The sequence below is a fragment of the Toxorhynchites rutilus genome, chromosome 2, assembly GCF_029784135.1.
Source record: "Toxorhynchites rutilus septentrionalis strain SRP chromosome 2, ASM2978413v1, whole genome shotgun sequence".
NCBI lineage: Eukaryota > Metazoa > Arthropoda > Insecta > Diptera > Culicidae > Toxorhynchites > Toxorhynchites rutilus.
Window position 1 is genome coordinate 332166873 of NC_073745.1, and position 17055 is coordinate 332183927.

Sequence of the window (17055 nt, forward strand, 5' to 3'; positions counted from 1 at the left end):
AGAACATACCCTAGGAAAGGCTTTTTTGAAAATCCCATTATTTACCGAGTTATAGCCATTTTAGTGATGCGGTACCTAATCTAGTGTGGCCTTAACAAAAAACAGGAAGTGGGTTATATCTATGGTATAACCGCAAGGGTGACGTAGGACTATCGTTGATTTAGAGATCATTTGTTTGTAGTTGAATCTGAATTCATTCTGAATGAATGAATATTTGGAGATTTGGAATGAATGAGAATTTGGAGAACGAGAGCGTTACGTTGGAGACACAAGGTTTTATGCATCCAATATTGGATACGGAAATATCCTACTGATGGGGAAGAATAATCTTCAGAAGCTATCCTGTTAATTGCGATTGATTGAAAAATCACAAAACCAAATGTATTTGGTCACAGTGTTACATGGATAGAAAACATTAAAATAAACTCTTTCACATGAATGTATTTTTAAATTCCCAGAGGAACTGGCAGATTATTTTCAGTAACGATTAGATATCTCCACATTTTCCTCGATACTGGAAGCCCACCAGTGGTTTATGCTAACTCGATAACCATCTGTTAATAGCACTTGATGCAAACATATTTGGTCACAGTGTTACATGGATAGAAAACATCAAAATAAACTCTTTCACATGAATGTAATTTTAAATTCCCAGAGGAACTGACAGATTATTTTCAGTAACGATTAGATATCTCCACATTTTCCTCGATACTGGAAGCCCACCAGTGGTTTATGCTAACTCGATAACCATCTGTTAATATCACTTGATTGAAACATATTTGGTCACAGTGTTACATGGATAGAAAACATTCAAATAAACTCTTTCACATGAATGTATTTTTAAATTCCTAGAGGAACTGGCAGATCATTTACCGGATCTTTCTCGATGCTGAATGGCATCCAAACGGAAGGGAAGGAAGGAAGGTCTTGTATTAGAGAGACTTTAAACTTTTGCAGTTCATTCGTCTCTAGCCTTGAGAAAAGCCTTTTGAAAACTCAACTCTATTTAATCCAGCGCTACCACCTCCACCCTCTTGCCTTGAGAAAGGCACTCGATCCCTCGCCGTCCAGCTCGTCCAGCAACGATGTTGTCCAGTCGGTGTCCACACAAAGAATGCCAAACGGAAAGAATTCCGCGCGTGTATGTGTGTGTGTGTGTGTGTGTAGCGGCTGCTTCGAGATCTTCCCGGGGAACCGTTTGTGGCATCACTCTCCTCCTAATGGATTCCCTTCTGGCCTAAGGTGCACAAACAGGCTCTTGGTGACACCGTTCATCCGCGCTTTCATGATAAATGAAGAGCTTCACCATAACAGCGACAACATGCTCCAATCGCTGTTCAATTAGAACTGAGTGGATTTCCGAGCGGATCTCGCTTATATACCGATTGGTGATTTCAATAGCCTGTTTTGAAAGCAAATTTAAGACTATTGAAACAAGTTTTTGGATCAGAAAGTAACAAGTATAGAACGCGTAGACATTTTATCTTTCGAATGAAGTGTTTATCATACCATTTCGTTTAGTTGTTTAGGAGCTATTAACACTCAAAATCTCGGTGTCAAGCGTAACGCTTTCGTTTTCGAAGCTTTGATTTTACACCCCGGTATAGAAATGAAAGACGTAGTCCTACGTCAAAAAAAGTTTCCCGTTTTTTTCGAAACTAGTTTTATTCAAACTGGCAGTCATGATATCTCAAGTTCTACTGTGAAACAGGGCGCGGCATAGTCATAGTCAACTGAGGATAGTCGGCTGACTAACCGACTGGCTATATCCATAGTCAGTCGGTAAATGACTTTAGGCTCTTCACGCAGTTTCTCCGCCAAAACGACTGAACAGTCCGTCGGACGTTCAGTCGCTATCTCCCTCTACCGACTCGACTATATCAGTTCATTCTTCCCAGTCAAATTGTCCTCATTGCATTTTGAAGTGACTTCCCCCAAAACGAATTCGTTCCTCTCTCTCTTTCCCATGTATTTTTATGCATGCATCGATGTTTGAGTTCATTGTGGTTTGACAAACGCTACAGGTGAGCTAAATTTTTTTGTATCGTACACGAAAATTACTCACACGTATAAAATAGCGTGCTGTGTGTAGCTATTTTGCACGCCTAATACTAACTAATACTAACGCGAGGACCTTTATAGCATACTTGATAAATGTCTAAGTTCGTTGGTTTAAGTTCACGATGGGTAAAAAATAGGCCGTTCATTGATGGGGTCACTACTTTTTTGCATCAGGAGTCAAGTTTTCGTTCCTCTTCATATGGACGTGCGTATGAGGGTACAAAATTAGTATCAGGGGGAGATGGAAATGTGGATTGAAGTCAGTTGAATGAAGAGGCAGATTTGTATTCATTAGTAGAGTCAGTTAAAATAACCACTGACCGGACTAGTTCACCAGTCATTTTCGCTAGTCAACGCTAGTCAATTCATTTTCTAGTCAAGTCATTTTTTAGTTGGCGGTGACTGCCGAAGCAGCTCTAGCCGAAGCGGAGCTACTGGAAGTAGAGTCGGTCTTCATTTTTCACCGTCGAAGATTTCGGGCCCTGCTGTAAAATGTAAAAAAAATGTGAAAAATAAGAAAAAATCTTAACACATCTTTCTATCGCATGAACCAATAAAGTATATATTATATTATTTGAAAAAAATCAAATTGTTATAAAAACGTGCAAAAAAGCTTTTTTTTTTCAAATGTCCGCCATTTTGTCAAAAAAAAAAAAGTTTTTCAATTGTCCGAGGCTAATGCGATAGCAGCATCTTTGTTGATTCAAAATCTGTTTGATTCTTTTTGTTTAGGAATTATGTACGCCATGGCACAACCTTTTTTACCAACCAATCAATCAACATTGAAATCATGAGTTTTTGGGTAAAAAAAGATCAATAACTTTGAGTAGGATTAAGATATTGACAAGTTTGCATCGCAAAATATTAGTATTGATAAGCTCTAAAAGTCGTACGAAGACAATTTTGATGTAGAATTTGAAATACAAAAGTTAAGCAAAAAAAACCTTGTTTTTGGCGCTTTCTATCTAAGATGCATTAGGGTAACCATGAAAAAAACGGGTTTCCTCACTCTAGCTTTTATATTTAAAATCCTACATCAACATTGTCTTCGTACGACTTTTAGAGCTAATCAATACCAATATTTTGCGATGCAGAACTCAATAACTTAGTCCTACTCAAAGTTATCGATGTTTTTTTACCCAAAAACTCATGACTTCAATTTTTATTTACTCATACACAAAAAATAACATAGTTTTGAAAATCACATATTATATGGAGTGAAATTTGTTCTTTCAAATTCCGTCAACAAACATTTTATGTGCTTGCCCCAGAAAGAATGACAATCAAACGAAAAGAGCGTGTTTTTTGGGAAGAAATATCAATAACTTCGAGTGAAGTTGATATATTGACAAGTTCTGCATCGCCAAATGTTTGTATTAGTAAGTTCTAAACGTCCTTCGAAGACAGTTTGTATGTATAACTTGGAATAGAAAAAAAGCAAAAAAACAGTTTTTTTCATGGTGACCCTAACGTAATTTAGAAAAAAGGTGCTATATCGGTTATTTCAAGTGATAGAAAAAAACTTAGATCTACAAAGGTGTCCCAAATAACTGGGACTATAACATTGTTGAACTATGTTTACATATATCTATGAAGATAAGAAAGTTAGATTTTTTTATTTCATCGACAATTTTGGTCACCCTAATTTTGATAACACAAACATGTAACAACTTTGTCGAAGATAGTTTTTGTCCAGACAATAACTGTCGAGCTCTAAATGCTAATTTCCACTTAAGGGGTATTCTAGTGTAGAGACACGAATTTTGGACGTTTCTCCGAGCTCAGTAAAAATAAAAGAAAGAATGTTCTACTATCCATTATATCATTATTTGTTCATCTATCTTTTAACAAAAAAAAAACAAAAATTGTACAGAGAAAAAATATTCATAACGAGGATAGCTATGAGCTGATGAAGTGATAGGGTTAAAAAAAAGTTGTGCCATGGCGTACACTGAATCAGTAAAGATGCCGCTATCGCATGAACCTCGGACAAGTCAAAAACATCTTTTTTGACAAAATGGCGGCCGTTTGAAAAACAAAATGCGGTTTAAAACGTTTTTTCTTACGTTTTACGTCTATAGTAAAATTTAAAAAATATTATTTTTTAAGATAGATAGAGAGATGCCTGTAGATTGTATCCATATAAATACGACATGAATCGGTTCAGTAGAACTTGAGATATCGTGTACGCCAGTTTCAAAAAACCAGTTTCGAGAAAAACGCGTTTGAAGTGGCCGTTGCAGGTTAAATATCGCATCACCAAAATGGCTCTAACTCGGTGAATAATAGGACTTCCGATAATCCCTTTCTAGGGTTTATTCTTGAATGCCTAAACTACAGAAATATGAAAAAAAAATTGATTTTTTTCAAATTTCTAGATTCGAATCTAGATTAGAAATACATCTCCTGGACCATTGTGCAATGGTCAAAGCCACCTAACGGGCAGACGAATCAATGTAAAATTATGCAATACAGTATATTTTTTCAAATTTTCAAAACTATACAGGCAAACCTTTTTTTGTGCGGGGAATAAGAACCGCACAAAAACAGTCGCATAAAAAAATCGTGCAAAACTTCACCAGCAGCTTGCTTTGCCTTTGGCGCGTGGCTGTTTTGTGCTTTTAGTTGCATGTCGAAACGTGTTACTGTTAGAAATCATATCATGCAAAAACTTATAAAAAACTTAGAGCATTTGATGAGAGGGGAGGAATGATTTCAGAAGTGGATAATTGAGACGCAAATATGCTTTTTTCGCACTGAAACGCTTATAAAACATAAAAAAATTAAATGAACGATAACTTCGTCAAATATGCTTCTTTTCATACACCGCACAAAAAAAACGCATAAGAACAGAAAATCGCTCAACAAAAATTTCGCACAAAAAAACCGCACAAAAACAGATTTTACTGTATATCGATTTTCTGTGCATTCTTTATTTTTTCTTGAATTATTTATAATTGCAGTGAAAAGAGTTATTTTTAGTGCAATCGAAATTTAATCTGTAATAAAATATCGTGTTATGAATGAAATGAACGTGAATAATTAGTTTTACAGGAATTGCTATTGATCATGTTAGGATTATACTTATTAAGCTGGAGCAGCCATGGAAAAGCTAATATTGTCTCCCTATTGCATATTTTTGTACACTACGCATCAAGATAAAAAAAACAAACAAACAATACAAAGGAAACATCCAGACTTGTAGTTTGAAATGAAGCATATTTTACATCGATGTGTTAATTTATAACAAAGTTACAGCTTTTCAAATAGCACTAAAAAATTTCAATGCATAACAGCTCATTTACAACAAAAATCGTATAAGCGATAGGAATAAAATAGGACTCCTAAACGTATGCAGCCATTCCATGCCAAAACGATATTGTGGTTCTCAGATTTTCGTCAAAAGTGGTAATTTTGTTCTTTATCGCAACACATTGGACCCGCATTTTTTTGTTATGGTGCCCATTTCCATTTTTAGGGTGGCCCGAAAAATCATTTTTTTCAACTTTTTCCCAAAAATGATTTTTTTTCAAAAAATCATAACTTTTGAATCACTGAATCGATTTAGATGATCGACATATCAAATTGAAGAAAATGAGGTTCAAAAGTTATGAATTTAAAAAAAGTCATTTTTGAGAAAAAGTGGAAATAATTGATTTTTTCGAACCACCCTAAAATGGAAATGGTCACCCTAACGGAAAAATAAAAAAAATCAGGTTTAATGTTTTGTAATGAAGAATAAAATTATGACTTTTCACGAAAATCTGAGAACCACTATATCGGTTTGGCATGGAATGGCAGTATAACAACACTGAAGTCGCTTTTTATGCGGCTTTATTGTGCGGTTTAAGGAATTTGCGCGGTTTTTTTATGCGCATTTGGGAATTAATGCGGTTTATCACGCAGATTTCGGAATATTTTTGGGCGGATTTCGGACTTGACGCGGCACGAATCAACCGTGTAAGAAGTGACTTCAGTGTAGATAGTTTTTATGTGCTAATCAATGTAACTTTTGACGAAATAGGTTTGTATTGTATCACTGATAAGTGGCTGAGAAATAAAAGGAGAAACAGATATAAAGATTGTAGCATGCAAAAAAATCAGTTGATCAATTTTTTAGAATACGGGTTGCATTTTGGAATTCACGAAGTTTATTTTTACGCGATTTTTGGAATTTACGCGGTTTTATTATATGCGGTTTTTCACGCGTCACGTATCCCCGCGTAAAAAGCGACTCTAGTTTATTCTATTTCTATTCCTATTTCTCTTCTTCAAGTTTCCACTTCCCTTTTCCCATTTGCGAATCTCGATTTTCGATTTACAATTTTTTTATTTTCCATTTTACATTTTACATTTGTCGGAAATAGCATACAAACAGCGAAACAAAAATAAAATCTTGGCCGCTTAAGTGATTTACGATTCCTTAAGTGATACAACCTTTCATAAAAAACATTTAGCTGATATATATTTCTAACAAATAAAAGACATCACTCAATATTTAGAAAAAAAAATCCATCTCTGTAATGGAGATACAGTCAACTATCCCTTACTCGATGTTCTGTAACTCGATATTTTCCCTAACTCGATGAATTTCATGGCACCTTTGATTTTACATGCATTCTTCTCTCCCTAACTCGATACCTCCCTTACTCGATGCCTCTCTTACTCGATGGGCTTTGTTTCATTTTTCCATGGATTTTTACCTCGCTAACTCGATTGATTTTCGCGTACTTGTTTTTGTGCGTTTCTAGCTGTCATTTCAATTGCTCTTGAAAGTGAAGACGAAGTGTTCGTATTATCAAGGATTTTTTTTTTCAAGTATGGAAAACCAGGGAAAACCTTTCAAGCGAACGATTAAAACGCTAACCATAGCGCAACGTTTGAGCATCATCGAGCAGGTCGAAAAGTATGGGCGAAAGGTGTCTGAAGTTGCAAAGAATTTCAGTATTGCACAAAGTACGGTGTCAACACTATTCAAGCAAAAGGAAAAATGGCATCGGATGGGAAAATTGAATGTGGACAAAAAGCGTATAAGGTTGGTTGGGAACGAGAAGCTGAAACGGTCAATGGAAATTTTTGTCAATCAAGCCAGAGAGAATAATTTACCTTTCTCAGGTTCTATTCTTCGGGAGAAGGCTTGCGAATTTGCACAGAAACTGGGAATTCCCAATTTTAAAGGAAGTTCTGGATGGATAAGTAAATTTTTAAAACGGCAAAAGATGACATTTCGGAAGCTATGTGGCGAGAGTGCCAGTGTAGATCTCAGTGTAACGGACAACTGGATTTCGCAAACCCTACTCAGTATAATCGCCGAGTATGATGCACGTGATATCTACAATGCAGACGAAACAGGACTTTCCTACAAATTTTTGCCAGACAAAACATTTGCATTTCGATCAGAAACTTGCCACGGAGGAAAATATTCGAAACAACGTCTGACAGTCATGTGTGCAACCAACATGGACGGAAGCGATAAACTACCATTGCTGGTCATTGGAAAGAGTAAAAACCCACGGTGTTTCAAAAAGAAGAAATCATTACCAGTGATATACGAGAGTAACACCAAGGCCTGGATGACCTCTATTCTTTTTGAGAAATGGATTATGCAACTTGACGAAAGATTTTCCAAAGAAAATAGAAAGGTATTGATTCGGGAATTATGTGTAATGGGAATGTATCATACTTATATCTCTTTTTCCTCAAAGGTGGTCATGTTCGTTGATAATTGTACAGCGCACCCAAAATCTCTCCAACCAAAGCTTAAATCGATAAATTTGCAGTTTTTTCCTCTACATCACTTCAGTAGTTCAGCCGCTGGACTTGGGCATAATCAAGAACCTGAAACAGTATTATCGCCATGAATTAGTAAAACGAAGACTGCTAGAAATGGAGGATACAACGGTATTTTTTCCTTTTTACATTCATGTTAAAGGGTGTGTCACATCAAATTGCATCACGGAAAAAACGCTGTAGAAATTTAATTTTTAGGAATTATATCTTCAGCTTTGGTTTTATAATCAGATAAGAGTGTATAGATCACGTTGGCCATGCTTCACTGTCAATTTTTCTTAAATTTGGAAAAATGTCGTCGAACGAAAAAGAGCGTCGTGAATTAATCTTGTACACTCATTTCGAGAATCCGGAGTTGTCACATCGGGACATCGGTAAGATGCTGGGAATCGTCCAATCCACGGTCAGCAGAGTACTAAAACGATACTTCGGGAACCTAACCATCGACCGGAAGGTGAAGAACGGCAAAAATGGATGCTCCGTCAGTGAAAAAGATCACAAGCGCGTAGTTAAGCAGTTTAGACGTGATCCGAGAAGTTCGGTCCGGGATGTCGCCAATAAGCTGAATTTGTCAAGTTCATTCGTCCAGCGGACCAAGCAGCCTGCGTACATACAAGGTTCAGAAGGCTCCTAACCGCGACGAAAGGCAAAACATGGTGGGGAAGACGCGAGCCCGGAAGCTGTACACCGAAATGCTGACGAAGCCGCATTGCCTGGTAATGGACGACGAAACCTACGTCAAAGTGGACTTTCGTCAGCTGCCGGGCCTGTTGTTCTTCTCCGCAGAGGACAAATTCAGCGTTCCGGAGGAGATTCGCAAGCAGAAACTATCCAAGTTTGCCAAAAAGTACATGGTGTGGCAAGCGATCTGCTCTTGCGGAAAGCGGAGCGCCCCCTTCGTGATGACCGGCACGGTAAACGGGCAGGTTTACCTTAAGGAGTGCCTACAGAAGCGCTTACTACCACTATTGAAGCAGCACGAGGGCCCGACCATCTTCTAGCCGGATCTCGCTTCGTGCCACTATTCAAAGGACATGTTGGAGTGGTACGAAGCCAACGAGGTCACCTTCGTGCCAAAGGAAATGAACCCGCCCAACGCGCCGGAACTTCGCCCAATAGAGAAATATTGGGCGATTATGAAGCAGGCCCTCCGGAAGAACCCAAAAGTTGTCAAATCGGAGGCGGACTTCAAGAGAAAATGGATTTCTGTTCAAAAAAAACTACAACCTGACGTTGTACAGAACCTTATGGACGGGGTAAAGAGGAAGGTGCGAGCATACGGGCTTGGGCTCGAAGTATGATTAAAAAGAAAATGCCAAAAGTTGTTTAATAGTTTTTATTTTACTGTCTAAAATTTTCAAAAGGATCGGTCTACTGGGCGAATTTCTACAGCGGTTTTTCCGTGATGCAATTTGATGTGACACACCCTTTATTCAGCACTCATACTGTATTCAAATATACTCTAGGATCCTTCAGATATATCGGTATTGGATGCAATTGAATTACTTTCACGCTCTTGGATAAACAAGGTTAAATCTGAGACTGTTCAAAATTGCTTCAGGAAATCCGGATTTTCCATAAATGATGATGATGATATTCCGCTGGCAGAATTAATGCGTCGTGAGCTTGCTGCTGTCGACAGTGCAGTACCATTCGATTGTTCATCGTCATTTGATGAATATTGCGAAATGGATCAAAACGTGATTTGCTGTGATCTAATGACTGATACCGATATACTGGAAAGTGTTGAAGAAGCTGAAAAAAACGTTGAAAATAGTAGTCCTATGGAGTTAGAGGAGGTTCAGGAAGTTTCAGCTGATTGTTTTGAAATTACACCTTCGAACGTTAAATCGAACCTAAAGAATATGTCCGAAATATTGCAATCAACTGAAAATGTTCCCGTGAAACTATTTGAACATTTCTTTGCGATTGAACAGTTCCTGCGTGATCGTTACAATTTAGTTTGAATTACATACATAATTAATATTTTCTTTGTTAACCTAGTTCCTTTTCCATTTCCAATTCCTTTTTACAATAAAATTGGCCTACTAAACAAACATCCTATGTATTTTAAATTTATATTAAAATTTGAGAAAAGAATGTATAATAGTACATGCGCATTAGTACATATAAGGGTAAATGTACTAATGCACAAAAACAAATCAATTATAGTAATATCCTGTATACGCAATGGTACCAATTATAGTAAACCCCATGTACCATAATTGGTTTATTCCTAATTGGGTCATATTTTTAGGCCCTAATATTGGGACACTTACCCTAACATCATATATTTGCAATTTGTGGCATAAAAAAAAATATGAAAAAATGTTCTGTATCTCGATACCTCCCTAACTCGATGGTCCCTTGGATATTGAGTTAGGGAGAGTTGACTGTATATACTTTTCTGATTCTATTAATCGTTGTGTTCGTGTATTAGAATGCTAAAATAAAATCGATTTCGATTCGATTTGACGTATGTGTTACGAATTCCAAGAATAAAGAAATCCAATATTCACTTGTGCTCCCTTGGCCGAGTGGTTAGCGTCATAACTAACATGCCGGGTGTTCGGGTTCGATTCCCGTTCTGGTCGGGGGAATTTTTCGTCAAAGAAATTTCCTCCGACTTGCACTGTGATCACGCGTATTCTAGAGCTTGCCACTCAGAATGCATTCAAGGCGTGTTACTTGGCATAGAAATCTCAACTAAGTACTAATAAAAATGACGCAAGTAATACTACGTTGAGACGGCGAAGTTCCTCTAGGAACGTTAGTGCCATTGAAGAAGAAGAAGAAGAAAATTCACTTAAACAGATTTGAAATTCTAATGAAAAATTAAAAAAAGTGCATTAAAAATAGTAAAACTCAAGACATTGGTGGAAATTCAAGAAGTTAATAGTAAAAACATGGGAAGTTCCTAAAATTAATTGATAAAAATTGAAAACTCAAAAAATTGAAAATTCCAAATTTGAAAAATTTGAAGATTCAAAGCATTAAAATATCGAAAAACATAAAAATTCTTAAGCTTGAAAACTCCGAAATTTTTTAAAATAGTTGAAAATTCCGAAAATCAAAAACTGCTATTTCAAAAAAATTACAATTTACATTTACATTTTAAATCAAAAAATTAAAGTGAAAATTTAAATTTAAAATAAATTTTATAAAATTGAAACGTTGAAAACGTGAAAAGTCAAACATCAGAAACCTCAATAAAAACGAAAATTTAAAAAAACCAAAACGACTTAAGATTAAAAAAATACAATTCAGAACAATTAAAAGAGTTATTTGAAAAAAAATTGAAAAACTAGAACTCAAGAAATTGACAATTTTAAGGAATTGAGCCTTCAATATATTAGATTGAAATTTAAAACACAACAAAATAATTTAAAAAAGGGAAAATTCAAGACATGGAAAAAATTTAAGCTTGAAAAATAGTCCCAAAAATTTAAAATTCCAGGAAATAAAAAAATCGGAAAATTGACAATCCCAAAATATTAAAATTCAAAAATTTGTCAAATAAAAGCAAAATGCTGAAACTGAAAATTCTTGTTTTATTTGAAAAATCCCAAAATTTTAAAACTCCAAAAACGGACAAAGTTGAAAATACTTAACATTTAACATTCGAAAAATTGAAACTTTGAAAAATTGCGAATTTCCCAAATCTCGAGATTCCAAAATTTAAAACTTAAAAAATTGAAAATTCCAAAAATCAAAAACAAAATTAATGGATTTCAAAAATCAGAACTTCTAGGAATTTAAAATAAAAAAAAATAATACCTCAAACTTTTGAAAACTTGAAAAACTTAAAAATTCGAAAAATCGGGAGAAAATTTCGAAAAAAAACATCGAAGGGTGTCGTCCAAGACCGCATTGACGACGTAGAACTACGAAATTATTGTCGACGAAATTGTAACAGTTGAAATTTAAGAATCAACGTTTTAGTACAAATTTTTGCGGGCATACTTCCATATGTGCAGTGTATGCTCAGATTCCAAAATTACTGATACTCTTCCATATTCGCGCTGGCACAAAAACTTCCCGTATGTAAACTATTTGTCCTTTTGGTAATTGCAAAAGAAACACTAAAAGAAAAACCAAAGTGCAAATATTATCAACTAATTTGGAATTCACACTCACTGTTTGGCATGCAGCACCGTTATTCGGACAATAATAACACCCGTTTTGTGCTTCGCTTGTGCTTGGTTCGCAGTATCTTTCATTATTTCTTCGTATCGAGCTATGTGTGTATCTGAGTGATATCATCATTAGGAAGGAATGTTGTCAGCTCGCCAAATTTATTGAGACTGGGACTTCAAATCGCGGGTGGGTTATTTGTACTAAATAGGTTGAAAGCGGGTAGAAACGATTGAATTATTGGCTTGTTACCGGCAGCAGGGGTAATAGATAGCATATTGAACAAATCTTAGAGAATTTTCAATTCGAGTGATATGCAAATTATCCGAATTCATTTGTAGCGAAAAAAGTTAATACTATTAACTTTATTTTATAAAAACGTGACCTGTTTTCTGATTTGGCACCCTTACTAAAAGATGTAGTCCTACGTCAAAATTATCTAGGTGGGGCAGAGTTGACTGGGTCTGCTATTTTATTGTATACTTCATTATCCCGTACGAAAATGAAGTTGCCTTCTAAATGGCAACAAGTTTGCGAACAAAACGGCGCATATTTGACGTAAATTGGATAATTTTAAGTATGTTAAATAAAGCGTCAAATTTCAATCAGAAATACGACATTTCTTTTTCCCCATCCCTATATGATAATAAGGGTACTTAATATAAGCATATACGCATATAAGGCTGGATGATTTTGGAAAAACTGAAGCATCATTATTAGGAATAGGAATAGGAAGAAAAATTCATATTTATATACTACATTACTTTGAAATAATGTTGTATGATTTATACATTTTCACATTTAATTGAATTTGTATTACCTTTAAAATTTTCAACAATATTGTCGGAGGACAACTTATAATAAAGAAAAAGTAAAATGTCGGTAAACGTTCGACATTCCATTGCATCCTTCTCTTCAAAAGCCTTCGCATAGAGGGTAGCATTCCTTCTTTATTTTCAAGAATTCATCACATAACTTGTTCCTCTCTTGGAATGTTGTATACAAATTATCCAATTCGTATCATGAGTCGCATACCAATCTGTTCCAGCAACAAAGTGTTCATATTGTGTCTGCGCGCCCAAACTCAACCCCAAAATAATCTCAACGACTAGGTGCAAAAAAAATCGCCTTAATCTGCTCAGACTTGAGATGCACTGCAAACAAATTTATTGCAGCGGCGGCAGCAACATAGGCAAAACCGGATACGATGTGCTGCCGCCGCCGCCACCGCCGCTGTGTTTGTCACTTGAATTAGGATGCGAAAATTGCGACAATTTTTTAGCCATATTTATTGCGACCGACAAGTGCCAAGCCATTGCCGTATTTTGGAACACTGCCACCCCGCGCAACACGTCCTTTGACGGCTCCCGTGGAGGAGAAAGAGGAGTTAAGAAGATTATGTCTACGCGAAGTGGGAAAATGTTTGCATGGCCTCTGCCGCTTCTCCGATTCTCCCGCAACCCGCACCGTCAACACCGGAAATGGTTGAGAGTTAGGCGGCGGCAAAGCAATGCCACAAACCACTGCTGCTGCTGCTACTCGCTTTCTATTTTCACAATATAAATTTTAATAGAATATAGAACAGGATTTGCTTGTCTACTCGGTCGGGCGTTTCGTTTTCGCTCGCATTCTGTTTATTTTTTTCTCTCGGCCAAAGTGCATCGTAAGTTTTGTGTGGGATTACCATTCAATGCATCATGTGCATCATAAGCTCGCGTATGCTAAAATTTTGGAGGGTTTGGCGTGCGCTAGAGCGCACTCAGATTATTACATTTAGCCTTTCGAAGGGCTGTTATGCAATTTAACCGACGTTCGACAATTTCCCCGCGGAAAAATTCTCTAATTGGGGTTTCCTGCCCTCAAACCAGAAAACCCATCTCACCTTCGAAAAGCATCATCATGAGTGATGGAGAATGAGAGAGTCGTCATCCATTTAACAACATGTGTTATTTTAATTAAAATTCAACCCAAATAAAATATGACGAATGAGCGAATCGAACAATGAGGCCGTAAAAATGCAGATCTGGTAAAAAAATCGGGCAACACAACCGCACATATAGTTGGAGAGCACGTTCTTGCAATATCGACCCTCCGATAATGGATGGAAAATTTGTATATTGAAGCGAATGTGGCTACATGTTCCAGCCTTTTTGAAATTGTCCGCCCAGAAAAATCTGTCACTCGATGAAGTGACTCATATTTCACGCGAGAAGGAATTAATTTTCATGCGGTTACTCCAACCGCTTCCAGTGGTTCAGATACGTGCCATATACGGTGAATATATCATATTAATCACCCCGAATGAGTTGATGAAAAAAAAAAACACATGAAATTCTGTGGTGACTTTCTTATTAAGTGATGTGATGTTTGCTGGTGGCATTTTGAGGTCAAATTATTTATTTTTAAACTGATGAAATAAGCCGAATAATCGGAGACGAGGCAAAATTACAACATTAGAATATTGATGGGAAGTATGTGAATTAATTGTGGCTAAATTCAAACCATTATTGAGGGGTTTATTTTAACCCTTCGTGGTCGTATGGCTGCTCTCCTCCACCACAACAAAGAGGCATACTTATCTTATATTTCATTCAGCAATGAAATGTGATCTGATACACACTATCTGTGAATTAAAACATTTTTTCATCAATGCATATCTAAAGTTCACAAAAAAATAATAAGTCTTGCTTATCTGTCAAAACTTTACATGCTATACTGCTTTTTCAAGTAAAAATAATTTTCCAAATTATTAACGTTCAAAATAATTGGTGATACTAAGGGGATAAGCCAATAGAAAATGTTTCTAAAATTCCAGAGTCCTTAGAAGCTCCCGCACGGATCAACTGCTCATCAGTCTGGTCACAAGTGAAATTTTCTTTCATATTCTACCCGGTTCAAAGGTGGAGCTTACGTTGCAAAATTTTCCTTCTTTCCTTCTTCTGCATTTGCATTTCGAACGAGTAATTGACGTGTGACTGGACATGCTTCGCAAAAGTGGTGGTGAGCTTGAGCTTGGGTAGACTGTACACTTAGTAGTTGCTCTCCGTGATTGACCTGAAGTAGTGAAATTGCACAAAGAACACACTGAGTGACGTTTGGGAGTCGCAAATCCTTATCATTGTGCAAGTTTCGGTGAATCGAGCTTATATAGTCAATAACGATGCCGGTCACGTCCTTCTGGTGGTTAGGAGTTTATCGATTTCTTTCTTTGCAAAATAGCCATGAATAACAGCTGTTGCAACCATCCTCCTTAGGAGCTTTGAACCTTCTGCTCTGGTTCTCAACAGCGGAGGAGTTATCCACCAATTTTGTACAATTACATCTATACCTTTACATTTGTCACTCAAAGCACATCCCATGTGTTTATGAAATCAGAATCACAAGAAAAATAACACGAAAAACCTTGAAAAGATCACTAAAATATGACGTCATCCCAAATGTTATCATTTTCATTCTTATTCGCGATTGTCATTGGCGGATTCTTTCCATTTTAATTTATCACTGTACGGTGAGACCATACAAGGAAAAGCCATAGAAAAAACTGCGAATGCCATGTCCGCTTTCAAAAACTGCCAAAAACGCTACGAGTTCATAGTAACGAACCCTTCTTCCAAAAAGTGAAGTTTAAGACTAATTCCAAAAATCCAAAAATGAGATGCTTATTCCGGATCACACATAGGACCAACCCTACAATCCTAATCATCAATCAAAATTCAGGTACTGTCTTCCAGCTTCAAGACTTGTGTTGACATTGTCAGTGTTTGGAAAATAATTCTAGAATATGTATTTCCATTTAAAAAAAAAGATGTACCAAAAAATTCACTTTTTTACGAAAAATGGTGAATACTTTTTATTCACATTTCGCCTTAAGGGTGCATTCTTCAAAATTAGGGTGGTCTGAAAAATCGTTTGTTTTGCAACTATGCCAAATTTGAAAATTTGAAAAATTCGTATCGTTTGAACAGCTCAACCGCTTATTGACAGATTATTATTACATTTTTCAGAACTTTTAGAAAGATGATACTTTTTTTGAAAATAATGTCAAAATAACAGGAACCCTTTTTTTTCGTTTTTGAGATATATAATCTTTTCACGTTTCTATGCTGATTTTGAAAAATATACTAATTTTTTATAAAATAGGAATTTTCAAACCGCCTGACCGTTTTTGTTTTTTTTTCAACAAATAAAAAGTATAACAATGATTTTTTACGAAAAAAAATGTGAATCTCCACTTGTAGACGAAATTTGGCGTTAACGTTCCCTGTGGAACTTTTGCCGTCTCAACGTATGCATTAACTAGCGTCATTTATTAATACTTATTTGAGATTTCTTAATCCAAATAACACGCCTTGAATGTATTCCGAGGGGCAAGCTCTAGAATACGCGTGACCACAGTGCAAGTCGAAGGAAATTTCTCTGACGAAAAATTCCCCGGCCAGAACGAGAATCGAACCCGAACACCCGGCATGATAATGTGAGATGCTAACCACTCCGCCACGGATGTAAAAGCTACAAATTTTGAAAATGGGCATATTGGCAAAAAACTGATTTTTAGACAACCCTAATTCTGACTAACTCTAAGGACGAAATAAAAACATAAAAAAAATTTTTTTTCAAAAAGGAGTAAATATAGAGCAAATTTTTATTTAGATTTATAAAGAATATTTATTTTTATTTATAAAGAACGTTTTTGTATGGTTTTTGAGATGTTCAAAACCAAAGACACTCTTGTTTTTTATATGATTTTCGGAAAGCCGACATTTTTTTACATAAAAATCCGGGAAACCGTGAATCAGTTGAGTAGTTTAAAAGCTAAAAATTTTGAAAATGGGCATATTGGCAATAAAACGAAATTTTGGACAATTCTAATTCTGACTTACGAACCCTAAGGACGAAATAAAAAAAATAAAAACGTTTTTTTCAAAAAGGAGTAAATATAGTAATGATAGAGCAGATTTTTTCCTTCAGATCTTTTTCTTTTCATGAAATTGTCACATTTAAAATTATTGTTACCCGAACCATCTGGATGTCCTGAGACTTTTGTTGAAATTATTGAATGACACACGTTAA

The 17055-nt window shown here is 36.0% G+C and overlaps 2 protein-coding genes across 2 annotated transcripts in view; one reads left to right on the top strand and one right to left on the bottom strand.

The window, feature by feature from the left end:
- The window catches only part of LOC129764363 (bifunctional heparan sulfate N-deacetylase/N-sulfotransferase), a 503807-nt gene that overhangs the window by 271230 nt on the left and 215522 nt on the right, over positions 1-17055 (bottom strand). The gene's annotated exons all lie outside the window — the stretch shown is intronic.
- LOC129767107 (uncharacterized) overlaps positions 1-17055 on the top strand; it is a 77869-nt gene that overhangs the window by 32344 nt on the left and 28470 nt on the right. The window contains exon 3 of the mRNA XM_055767727.1: positions 13161-13396. Coding sequence (XP_055623702.1) covers positions 13161-13396 — 236 coding nt within the window. The remainder of the gene's footprint in view (positions 1-13160; positions 13397-17055) is intronic.